General features: G+C 32.3%; 1 protein-coding gene across 1 annotated transcript; it reads right to left on the reverse strand.

The window, feature by feature from the left end:
• Positions 1–3,489: 3,489 nt before the first annotated feature.
• Positions 3,490–13,974, reverse strand: LOC103973670 (OVARIAN TUMOR DOMAIN-containing deubiquitinating enzyme 12). The gene is made up of 10 exons (XM_009388300.3): positions 13,845–13,974; positions 12,580–12,755; positions 11,903–11,976; positions 10,594–10,648; positions 10,423–10,497; positions 9,909–9,982; positions 9,592–9,640; positions 4,482–4,566; positions 3,796–3,852; positions 3,490–3,709 (listed from the first exon to the last, which is right to left on the reverse strand). Exons 2-10 carry the CDS (start codon positions 12,745–12,747, stop codon positions 3,663–3,665), a joined length of 684 nt encoding a protein of 227 aa, XP_009386575.2. The 5' UTR covers positions 12,748–12,755; positions 13,845–13,974; the 3' UTR covers positions 3,490–3,662.
• Between the last annotated feature and the right edge of the window lie 284 nt (positions 13,975–14,258).

Below are 14,258 nucleotides of genomic sequence, written 5' to 3' on the forward strand. Positions count from 1 at the left end.
CTCTAGTCTTTAATACAAAGGCCATGTATCATCATTTATAATCAAAAAGTAATATGGAAATCATCAAAATACACATTATTACTTCTTAAATCATGCATAGAATTAATCTTATTAGGTGTATAAGTATTAGATTTAAATCTAACATTTTGTTCCTTTATCATAAGATATGTAATTTTCATGATCAATTTTTTAAAATAATTTGTATATAATTTTTTTAAACTAATTTGAAAACAACTTATGAAATGCATCAAATAATTTCAAAATAAAGTAAAGGAGTTTTGGTTAAGTCACTTACCTCATTGTCGAAAGCAACCAAAGCGTGGTTCGCAACCTCGTCTTCCAATGCACTTGTTTCATCCTCCACCATCACCTTGAGTGCCTTTTTCTTTAGTTGTAGACATTTGCTTTTGAAGTGCCCTGACCAATTGTATTCATAGCAAGTTGTTTTATCCTTTTTAAGTTGATTTTTATTTTTTAATTATTATTTTATGAATTTTTTAATTTTTATAGTGAGAAGTTCAAAGTCATCATCATCATCACTTAAGTTATCACTCAAGTAGTATTCTATTATTCGAAGTGTCAAATCCTTCTTATTCTTTGGAAGGTAGTTCTAATATTCATTTTGTGCCATATAACTTATTTCCTAAGTCATTAAAGACCCGATAAGTTCTTCAAGTGGAAACTTATTTAAGTCTTTTGCCTCTTGTATTGCAGTTACTTTTGAATCCCAGTTTTTAGAAAGATGTTGTAAACCTTTATTAACAAGTTCAAGATTCAAAAAATATTTGCCAAGAGCTTTTAAACTATTGACGACATCCGTAAAATGGGTGTACATATCAACAATAGTTTCGCTTGCCTTTATACGAAACAATTCAAAATCATGCATCAAAAGATTAATTTTCAAATCTTTAACTATACTAGTGTCTTCATGTGTGATTTCGAGAGTGTGCCAAATGTCATGCGTAGTTTCGCAATTAGAAACACGATTAAATTTATTTTTGTCTAAGGTACAAAATAAAGTATTTGCTTTCGTATTTAAAGAAAAAGTTTTCTTCTCCAAATCATTTCATTCGTTCATTGGATTAGAAGATTTTTTAAAACTATTTTCAATAATATTCTATAAATTTAAATCTAAAGAAAGCAAGAAAACTTTCATTCGAGTTTTTCAATATATGTAGTCCATCCCATTGAACATAGGAGGACGAATGATAGAGTAACCCTCTTGAAAGCTGATAAAAGTCATTTCTCTTGGGTGTTAAACCAAATAAGAAAAACGTGACTCTAATACCAACTATTAGGACCAAGTCGACACTAAGAGGGGGGGTGAATTAGTGCGTACGTAAAAATTACATCGAGTCGAAAATCTTCATATGATAAAACTGTATCAAGGAGTGTTTAACTTTGAAAACATTTGTAAGAGTGTGAACCTAAAGTAATGAGGAAGTAAAACAGTTTGCAATAAAAATAAACAACAAAATAGAATTGCAAACCAATTTATAGTCATTGGTTCATTCGGCGCTTCGTTCGAACCTTCGGTACATCGTCCTCCCTTGCGACGTATTGTCCAATCGGCATGTTAACCTCTACAACACCTGAACTCCTTAGCGCAATGTCCGATTCTTCTGGCCCGATACTCGAATTTATGACATAAAGCCTTCTACACATATTGACCTTCCTCTAGTCCGACGTCCAATCTTCTGACATGTTTCATTCCGACCTAACTTCTAATTCTAATACTTTAATCAATTTATCTTCCTTGATCGAAGTTAGTCCTACGGCACTTAAATGCACATTAGATCATAAACATTATCAATTGGTTTCAACATCAAAATCTGAGATTCAACATATATATATACATACATATATATATATATACATACATATATATATATATATACATACATATATATATATATACATACATATATATATATGTATATATATGTATATATATGTATACATATATATACATATATATACATATGTATATATATATACATATGTATACATGTATGTATACATACATACATGTATACATATGTATATGTATACATATGTATACATATGTATACATATGTATATGTATACATATGTATACATATGTATACATATGTATACATATGTATACATATGTATATGTATACATATGTATATGTATACATATGTATACATATACATATGTATACATATACATATGTATACATATACATATGTATACATATACATATGTATACATATACATATGTATACATATACATATGTATACATATACATATGTATACATATACATATGTATACATATACATATGTATACATATACATATGTATACATATACATATGTATACATATATATATGTATACATATACATATAAATATGTATATATATATATACATACATGTATACATATATATGTATATATATATATATATATATATATATATATATATATATATATATATATATATATATATATATTTATATGTATATGTATATGTATATGTATATGTGTATATATATATATATATATGTATATGTATATGTATATATATATATGTATATATATATATGTATATATATATATGTATATGTATATACAAACATATATATATATATGCATATACAAACATATATATATATATATATATATATATATATATATATATATATATATATATATGTATATGTATATGTATATGTATATGTGTATATATATATATATGTATATGTATATGTATATATATATATATGTATATATATATATGTATATGTATATACAAATATATATATATATATATGTATATATATATATATATAGATTCGCTTTCATTAGTCATTATATTTTGCATTTGACCTTGCAAAGTTGACTCCCAAGGCATGATGTTCTGATAGCTAGCTGAAATGGTACGGCGCAACTATTCATTTGGTCGTCGTACTTTGCACAAATTTGCTATTAAATCAACTTGCTACCTATTTTATATTTGTATGATGTTTCCTGACATTGCCTATTTTATCAATCAAGGCACGATAACATTCTCAATAAGATTCAGGTAATGCATGAATCATATACACTTCCCGCTGGTACAATAATTCACAAAGTTTTAATAGGCAATTTCTGAACATGGCCAACATGGAGCTGCACCCTCACGCAATTCTCTCACAAAAGTGCACCGTGCAAAGGAATTGCACTGTCTGCATTCGTTCTAAGATGGATAAAGATTGGTAGAAGAAAACAAGACAACTTTAGGCTCCATCAAAAAGTTGAAACTACAAATGATGCAACAATATGCTGATTTGACTACTATGCTTGCTTCTATTAGTAGTACAAATACCATTAATTAGTTGGCATATTCGGTTGCCAGATCATTAGACTTCTTACTCGAGTAATGGATAAGAACAAGTCAATCCCAACATGGAACAAAAACTACTCGTAGCTCAGCAAAATAAGGAAACACTGGTTATTAATTGAAGTGCAAGACCATACGAAGATTTATAAACAATATGAAAGAATGCCATTTATAATGTCAGTATCATTATAAGCGTACAAATAAATCTATAAAAAAAGGAAAACAACAAAATATAAAAAAATATATATAATCAACCAATGTACATGTACGCCAAGAGAAACAACCTCTCAATCCAAACAGGTGTCCAACACCAACCTAGAATAGCCAATGCTTCTTTCTAGGCTTGTGTTGAGTTGGAAGATCTGTAGAATTGGCAAAAGAGAACTGTTATTAAAACAAAGAAGTGATGTAAAATATAATCTCATGCAGAGGTTGAATAGCTGCTGACCTCGGAGTTCATAAATTGAATTATAGTGCACCTCAGACCAGAAACTCAGCCATAGCTCTGGAACAAAAAAGAATGATCGTTATGCACAAAGAACATGACAAGATCATGACACTAATCAGAGCAAGCAAAGACAAAATCAACTTCACAATGTATCAAACTTCAGATAAACTAAATGACTTTAAGTTAGCAATAATTCTTTTATGCCCACTATAGATTTGAATGACTCCCTAAAGAATATGAACTAAAGAGGAATATTGAAGAGTAGGTTCATTAGATCTTTTATTATTGTGAAACTTAGTCGAGCGCCAGTCTTTTATGAGTTCCTGGAAGTTTATCCAAAATTCATGTCCAGTTAAATTGATTATGTCCCAATAACATGTGACCATGAACATTGGCATCAAGCAATAAACAAATGACGTCTCATTCTTGCGCTGAAGCGTTTAATGCATTTCATCCAAAAGTTGCACATCAATTAAAATAAGTGACAAGAGCAGGAAATTGCATGCCTGCCAGTTCCTTTCTAATTCTATTACTTCTTGATAGCTTTAGTTAGAAAATGGAAAGAGATACTATCAAAAGGAGCAATATTCAGTTCATACCAAATTTTGTTTGGATTATAGTGGAATGTACCTTCCTGAACAATGCATCAGATACTGGGAAGTTGAAATCATATTTTACAGAGTTACCTCTTTGAGGAGCCTGATTTTGTGGTACAATCTCCACAAAACAGGTATCTCTAAATGAAGTTAGAAGACATATTTTTGCTTGGAACTGCAAATCAACAAGTAGAAGTTAAAGATACTTGTTTAATCTCCAAAGAATCTTGAGTAGCAGATGAAACATGATAACGATACAATAAAGAAATACCTAAAGCACAGTATGCAAAATTAAAGTTCATTATAACATGGAAACATGTAAAAACAACATGAAAACAGAATATTGTATTACAGTCCAATTTTGTTTTATTAAACCTTAAATAAGTGGAAAATTTTGTCCACAAGCAGGTTTCATATTCCTTTGAACAAATGTACGGGCATCTTGCATATTTTTATGTTCACAGGGTTTACCTTACATGTCAACAAAGTAGAAAATAGCCTATATATTTAGAGAATATCGATATCCATATTCTTCCTTCTTAGACTGGATTGAAATAAGTTTAAAGAACTTCATTTGTTTAGAGTTAGACATCGCTGACATTACATTCCACACAAAATCACATGCTTCACACCACAATTACCTGTATTGCATCATTACCAGCACTGTGTAGAGTGCAAAAAAGAAATATAAAATCAATTGAGATTAAATCACAAATATTAATCTCGAAAAAAGGAAAATTTTTGTATATCAATGAAGTGGCAAATTGATGTCACAATCAAAATCTTATGTATGGTCAATTGGAGGATAAGGACTAACAATTCAGTACAAATGCAAAATGATCGACTGTTCTGATGAAGGGCTTAAGGAAATGTGGCAAGCATTAGTAACACAATGACATAAGCGACATGCCATATTCCTAATAAGAAGTTGATGGTTGTAGTTAAATAATCATTCCCAAACTTCTTCAGCTAACTATATTTGCTTCTATCTATTAGAGGAATTACGTTGAGTATCCTATGCTACAAGTCAAGGGGAAAAATAAAACTGCTTGAAAAGTTTCTCAGATAATGTATTCCAATTGAAAATCAGGATGAAAAGGCTTTGACAGGTTGAGACTTGTTGTTCACCTAAATCCCCCAAAATTTGAGACATTAGAAAACCATCAGAAATTGGACTGGTGTCCATGGTTCAAGTATATCATAAATTCAGCAACTAAAGTCCCCATCCATCTGTGATGGAAGACTGAGAATTGATCTTTCATTATATGAAGCTCAAAAGTGATGTTATCTCAGAAACAGTGATTTAAAAAGCCCTAGGCACCAAAAGGCACCAAGGTCTCAAAATGCTCGAAGCGCTAGGCGCTCGGCTGAGCGAAGCGAGATACTCTGAAATATTAAAATATTAAAATATATAATATAATTGATAAATATGATTATATAAATTAAAATATAATATTAAATTAAAAAGATCTAAAGTATCGAGTCACATTATCCATTTTCTAATAACAAAAATATTAAAAGATTTAAAACAATAAAGTTTAGCACCAAAGTCGGTCATCATCATAATCAACATCGTCATTCTCAAACATATCATCTTTCTCTTTCTCTTTCTCTTTCTCTCGTCCATCTTAATCAAAATATGTTTCCTCTTCAACAGTGATAGGAGATGAGTTAAGGCTTTTGCACTCATTTTTCCCTTCATCATCTGTCTTGTACATATTTGTAATTCTCCACCACCTAAGACTCTTGCCACATCTCCCTATATCAAGCTGTCATCTTCAAAAACAAGGTCATCTTTGGCATTTTCCAAGTTATTTCTCTCACCAACCACTCATTTGAATCATCAATGTCTTGTAATGAGATTGGATCAATGTTATTTCATAAATCATAATGAACCTTCAGTACTTGATTATACTTTATATAAACAAAATCATGTAATCGTTTGATGTTCTAACTAATTTCTTCTCTTTTGTGAACTTATCATATCATATCATTTAAAAATATATTAATACATCTGTCTAAAAATATTCTATGTTCCTTACATGCTCAAAGACATTCTAGTTTTGCTTATAACCTGCAGTACTACATATCAAACTAAGAATTTTGATAACTAATTACTACAAGTTCGAGATGGAATTTCTAAATAAACTCCACTATTCAGTTGCAAAATTTATTTTATTATTAGTAATAACATACTATATATGAAATTAATTATATCAATTTATTAATTCCTAGGGATGTAGGTGTCTTAGATCGAAGTATCATTGGAATTCCAAAAAGACCATTAACATTCTTATATAAAGATAATTCACGTATGACCTTATCTTGCATCTCAAGACTTAGAATCAATTTTGCATTGCACTAATATAACTCATTTATAACTTCTGCATCAAACTCAACGGAGGTGTTCTTATAAAAGAATTTTGAGTACAAATAATATCTTGTTGCTTGTAATGAATGATGAAGTTGATAATTCCATTATTCGTCAATGATCACAAATATTTTCTTATAATTTTTTTTATTTTTATCAAAAGACCTTTGAATCATCTTCTTTGCTCTATCCATAGCCTCGTAAATATATCTCATTGCAGGCTTCTTTTCATTATCTGTCAACTGAAGAACCCGAGCAAAAGGGTTCATTACCTTTAATATATATAAACTATAAGATTTTAAAAGGATGGCATTAAAATAATATCATTGGCTCTCTTGCCTTTCACTTATTTTATCCATTTGCTTGTTATCCATTTCTTCGAGATAAACATGTTTGTCGGGTTATGTTTTTGACAATGCACGCACTGTAATGTCAAGAAAAAAGTAGCAAATCGAGTAACACCATAGATCACTAATTCTTTATTACCTATGACTTCTCTCATCATATTCAAAGCCATAATAAGATTATAGAGAAATCCAACGACAAAAATTATCTTTTCTAAAGTCTTCTTGATTTCAAGAATCTTTCTAATATCCACCAACATTAAATTAATGCAATGTACTGCACATATAGTCAAATATAAGTGTTATCTTATTGTTTCAAGTAATTTACCTAAGACAAAGGATAACGAAACTAATAAGACTTAGGAGTCACATAGTTATTCCATTCAAATTGGAGACAGAGTAATTAAAAGATTAAAAAATTCAAAGATAAATCTTACCAGCTAACACATAGTTTCTTCCATTATCGGTTATAACTTAAACGACATTTTATTCATCACTTTATTCCACAAACTTGTCAAGAAAATCATATATCTTTCCTCCAAATTTTATAAAAGATTATGCATAACTTCACAAATATGATTCCTAAATAACAGTTAACCATAAAATTAATTATATTCCTATGTCTCATATGGGTCCAAGCATCTAACATAATAGAGCAACCTTACATTACTCATGATTCTTTGTGGCCCTTTAATAAGTCATCTGTATAATCCAACTCTTTTTTCAGTAATGAAACTTGCATCTCATAATAACTTGAAGGTCTTAATCCACTATTATATCTTCCAATAGCTTCAATCATCTCCTTAAAACTGTCTAAACGACAAGTACCAAAAGGAAGGCTAACCTGATAGAAGAAGCGAGCAATGTGTTAAATTATTCTTCTTATTTCCTTATCATAAGCATCACATATATTTATTTATCTTAATTTTACTCCTACTTGCCTTATTGCTTCTATGATCCTTGATACATATATAAATTCATCTGTCCCTTTTTACCTTTCTTAACAACCATGGCTTTTTTTTCTTTTTTGTTATATACTCTTTTCCCACTTGGATTAACACTTTCAGAATAATCTTCTTAATCATCTCTAATATGTTCAATATTATCCTCATAAAATCTTATAAGATTCATTCCTTTGTATTTTGTTTTCAATCATATAAGCCAGCGGATCTTCTTTTACATCAGGTGGACACTTCTTGCAAGCTGATGCATTCTTGAAATTTCCTACTAGATACTACCTTGTACGAAAAATACCACCTCTAGTAGTCTTATCACAAAAGATGCAAGTAACTACATTAGGATCTTTAGGATCCTTTAGATAATTATATTTCCAAGCAAAATCCTTTCTTGAATTTTTTTAAGAATCTTTTAGATTGCTTTTGTACATTAATCCTAAAACCCTAATAATTATTTAAAATAAATAGAGATTAGTAGTATAAAAATCTAAATAGTATATTATTAATCTAAATAAAGATTACTTTGTATAGTAATTGATAATCTACTATTAACAATATATTATTTACTATTAACACTAGTTAGAAGGGCAGAAAAGAATTGTTAATAGTAATTAGAGAGGGAGAAAAGTATCACCGATAGTGGATAGTGGGGAAGGAGAGGACAATAGTGATGGAGGAACTATCGAATGACAATGGCGGCGAAAGATGCTACGGACGATAGCAGCAGCGGTGGAGGAAGTTGCGAATGATAGCCGCGGTAACGGAGGAAACAGCAAACGGTAGCGACAGCAATGGCATAAACTGCAAATTGTGACATTATGGGCGGAGGAAGCTTCAGAGGTGTCCATCGGTGGTAGAGGAAGCTGTTGTCCTCTCCCTCGACGGTGGAAGGAATTGCACACGGAAGTAGCGACAACAGAAGGAACTACACACAAAAGCTAGGCCCTCAGACCCATCCATCAACGATAGAGGAAGCCTCGGTACTATGCTTTGACGACGGAGGCAATGATAGAGGAAGCATTAGCGGCGAATGCAGAACCTGCACTAGGGTTGATGGTTAAGGGTTATGTAGGGGTACAAGGGGTGGGTTTTGCAAATACAGTAAAAGAAAGTAGCTAGTTGGTCCAATTAAACCAACTAGCTATCATTCAATCGAACAAGACTTAAAAGTCTGGTTCGGTTGCTTCATTTAAACCGGACGCTTGCCCAAGATGCTTGGGTTCAGACAAGCGCACTAACGACGCTTCATTGAAGTGCGTCGCCTAGTCGACCCTTGAGGCACTTGGGCCTTGCCTTGCCTCACCCGAGCACTTAGGCAAGCGCCCGAGCACCTATTTAAATCGTTGCTCAGAAGGAAAAGATGCATCAAGTTAATGCTAAATCTAGGGAACCTGATGGAAGATATAAACATGAAGATATAATATTTTTAAAAATCAACAATAGCAGCCAGAATGATCATATGCAGCACATAGTAAGAAACTACGTGGGAGTAATAACATATTCAGTGGTAAACCAAAATCACAGCATACCTTATCAGCTGCAGCTTGTAATGTAATGTGGTCTCCCCATTCGCCGGATCTGTATAACAGTAATTGGTTAATAGTGAATAGAAAGTTGCTTATCCACAGAAACAGGCTTTTTTTTTTTTTCATAAAACTCGAGTCATGAGGCTGCCATCTCCATGAGGCCTAATATGGGCAACTTTTTAACCCCATGTAAGGGGTAGTTTTCTTCATGATTGAAACTAATGGCATGTAGCTTGCATCACAATTTTGCATCAAGACCTTCTCACTAATTCAACTAAAACAATAAATAAAGTTCAGAATTTGAAGTTAGAAAATCATACTTGGCCATTTTCTTATAGTAGCGCTTGTACTTCATGGGGACATATCCTTCATAGAAAGCATGGAATTCCTTAAGCTGCATAACAGAAGATGTAAGAATCACATAAATGTCTCTCTATGCCTTAAGAACATAAATCCTGCAGTTCAGTTTTTAAAAAATGAGAATATTCTGATAGATGAATAATGAGCAAAGGTAACTCAAGTAAACTGGATAATCCAGCAATTCAACAGCCTGCCAACTTTCAGCTCAGCGATGAGAAAAGAATGCTTTTTACTTATATCGATATGAAGTAAATTCTCAGAAAATAATTAAAATGTAAAAGTAGCTACTCTTCCATGCAGTTAAGAGTAGGAAGGTAAAAGACTATTCAAAAGCTGTAGAAAGTGGAAAAACCTTTCATATAGAAAGGGTTTCAACATAAAAGCGACCACTGTAACGATCAGCCACAAGGAGTCTAAAGATGTAATTTACTGATAACATAATAAGCAAATATAATTGGATAATCTTAGTCAAACCTGCTTTACTATCTCTTTCCGAACATGTTTATGATATTCCGAGGATCTGTATAACTGATCAGATATTGCACGAAACTGCAAAATGAACAACAAAATTACTGGAGTCTCAAATGCATTATCTCTATATCATTATATAAATAGCTAACGTAAATAGCATGGTTGTATACAGACCTGACAATTGCCATCCCCAGAGACCTTAACTTCATATAGGCCATAAGCATTTAACCTAGCAGAAAAATTTGCTGACGACTTAAATTCACAACACAAATAAGGATCAATAATAACTTTGGCATAAAATAAGCACTGATTGTATTTTAAATAATAATTAGCATGAAATGCTCTTTCTATTTCATTGTATTTTAAATGAAATTGTGTTCCAACAGAACAGATACAGCATGTACATTCCCTAAATACATGTTAACATATGTGATGAATTTAAAGAGTAGGTCTTGAACAGGTGAAAAACAGATGAGCCTCAAGAAAACTGATTGAATGTCAAGGTTAGTTAAAGTAGCATCTTTATGGGAAAAAGAAATGAGGTAGGTGAGCCAGAATCCTCTATATAGGCTGATACGCATGTTAATGTCAATTCATTTTATGAGATGTTGAGTGTTCTAGCCTCCCAGTTATAACCTCCCCTGCATGCTTTTAAACAAGCTCAGCAATAATCCTATAACATCTAAATATATGTTAAATCTACATATCTCGTGTCAAAATACTTAAGAGGAAACCAGAATCTAAGAAGCACAGACGTGCTTTTGGTGGACGTGCTCAGATGCGTCGACACATTTTCAGGCTTGTCTTTTTTTATTTATTTGCATTTCCAATTGTGGGATATGACAATGCTCCCGCACGCTTCGGAGTCTACATGGAGACAGATTGTTGGCATCAGAAGGAAAGAAATATGGAAAGACATCTAGAGATTGTCACATGAAAACATACATCAATTATATCTGGAGATTGTTAAATATTATTTGATGTCCTCAACCTTTATTTTGGATACTTACATTTAGATAATTTTAATTGTTTCAACCTGTATGATAATATTATTTGTTTACATTTCTAAGTTTATAAAATTGAAGTATATATACTATAAAACTCATGTTAATTGAATATTATATATATATATATATATATATATATATATATATAAAGAAATACATGTGTCCCTGCCGTGTTCGTCGTAATTTTTGTTTTTTAAATGGCATGTCGCTGTGTCCATGCTTCATTGCATTTGTGATCATGTTCATATCCATGCTTCTTAGACCAGAATTAAGCTAAATTTAAAGCAAGCATCTAATATCATGGAAAAGAAAACATTTTTCATAAATTTTCAGTGGAGTAAAATATAAGTATTCTCTAACAAAATGCACTATGGTATTAATTTCCAGTCAGGTACAAACTAAAAATCTACATGAATTAGCAACATCAACATTTATATGAAAATTTTTCATGTTCAATGAAGTTTCAATGAAGGTACCTTTGGAGAAGCCGCTGGTGATCTAGAGTGGCATCACTCAAGCTGGGAATAAATGTATTTATCCGCGGAACATGCTACAAGAATTTAATTTTCCAGGAAGTATTAAATAAAAGCAAAACTACCTCAACAAAAGCAAATATAAAACCCAAAAATTGCATATTAATGATTCAGAAACAATTTGCTTGAATAAACAGCAACACAAATGAAGTCCGATCTTTAGATACACAAATTAAGAAGACCAAGGATCTTCAGTTCTTGTCCATAGGTTGGCATTGTTATACAAACTAGTAATTGTATATAAATGGTAGCTCCTCTAGTTGCTTATACCACAAAATGAATAGAATAGCAGACAGAAAACCTTACAGGAAAAATAAATATAACTTAAAAGAATCAAATGAGTATTAGGTTAGTGTAGTAAACATAACTATAAATGAATAGTTTCAACTAGCAACTGGATAAAGTTTGAAGGAAAAAAGGATTAGTAGATGGCAAATTTATCAGATAGATAAGAGGTCCAAAATTGATTGAAAAACAACTATTACATGTTTATGAAAATCTTTTATAGGACACTCAATACTGCATTTGTAAGATGATTTTGTGTAAACGAATTCTCACAACAACAGGTCAACTACTAATTCCAGGAACAAAGAAAATTTAAAAAAATAGCAATTACATACAGGCACTGAAGCCAGATTAGCAAGGCGTCTAGAAACTGCACCATCTAACTTTTCATATTCTTCTGAGAGAACAAGCGCAATCATCCTATCATCATCAGTGTCATTGCTGTGGTTGCTTAGACCAGTTGCTGTAGATGGGCCAACTTCATTATGAACTATATGTTCCATATGGAAACCTGAAGAGGAGACGGTTCATTTGAGTAAAATATGTAGTAAATGCAGGTTAGTGGAATGAACAATGTGGCATTAAGTGAAAAACATAAACCAAAAACCCTTCATTGGCCAGTCCTCTCACTGGAACAACATATTCAGATAGAGTCAAAGTACTTCATATAATGTGTTCAGTAGTTTTTAAAGCTAATTTAAAAGAAAAAAAAAAGTCTAGTCCCTTCATTTGGCAGTAAGCATATAACCAATGAAAGATTGGTCCTTGGACAGAGCACTTGTAATATTCTCTTTTGGTGTTAATCATGCGAACAAACTTCCTAGAACCGGATCAGTTGCCACTGATTTTTTATAGAGTATCTTGTAAACCTGCTTAAGGTTAGCTTTCTTGAACATCGTTTTGGAAAAATTATTTTTGACTTGTTCAAATAGATGCTGTAGCAGATATAAACCCTTATGTTAAGAAATTAGGCGAACAAACTATTCATAATGCATCATGAAGCAGTTCTCCATGGCTCTAAAGCTTCCACCGCAATCCTTCAGCGACGACCAGCTATACTCTCCAAAAAAAAGCAACATAAAACGAAGTAAACTGCTGCTCCCAGTGCGACGCACATTCTTTTATCAGGTTCAAGATCTACTCTGTTGCTACAACTGTCGGGTTTGTGTATCAATATATCCCAGGGAGACTTCAAGTCGAATTCAGCGAGTTAAGCTCGTGTCCTGAAGAAATCCCTAAAGCAGCAAACATATTTGCGTGCAATGTCCTATCAAGAAATTGGAACCTGCACCGACTCGTCCTGCGACTGACATGCTCGACGCACATGATCAAAGCAACCGCCAAATTAATCATCCCTAGATCCCAAAAAATATTCCTCTCCAGAATTCACCAACAATCCAAACCTCCAAAAACAATTGGAATCGAAATTAACCTACAAAAATTGAATCACGTTCCAAAAAGACAAAGAGAAGGAAAAAAGGCACGGAATCGGAGATCGAACAAGAACCAAACGAACAAGGAAGACCGAATCCCAATAACCAAGAACGAAAAGGAAACAAAGAAAGAATCGGAGAAGGGTAAAGGGAGAAGAAGCATATACTTAAGGAGGATTCTGATCGATCAAACGGCAGCAGAATGTGGTTCGAAAGGTCGCGGTACCAAAGGAGGAATTCGTCGACACGCCTACCTTACCTTCTCCTCCTCCCTCCTTATATATTACCTGCGCAAACCGCGTGCCACAAATAATTAAATAGATAAGAGAAACAAACCTTCGTACGTAGCTTACGATAGAGGCAGATGCCCATGCGGGTCCCGCACAACGACAACAAAGTTTTCCAGTAATGGAGGCGGTAGCTTTCCCGGGTAATGAAGACGTGTTTCTCTTATATCTGTTTGACGTCCGTGAAGTCGGATGAAGAGCGTGCGTATAATTTATGTATGCGAGCGGGAGGAGGGAGGGGGTCGAACTGTGCAAATCTTGTTTTCCTTTTCCTTTATTTTTGGCGATTTTTCG

This window comes from Musa acuminata, chromosome BXJ1-5, assembly GCF_036884655.1.
Source record: "Musa acuminata AAA Group cultivar baxijiao chromosome BXJ1-5, Cavendish_Baxijiao_AAA, whole genome shotgun sequence".
In the NCBI taxonomy this organism is placed as follows: Eukaryota; Viridiplantae; Streptophyta; class Magnoliopsida; order Zingiberales; family Musaceae; genus Musa; species Musa acuminata.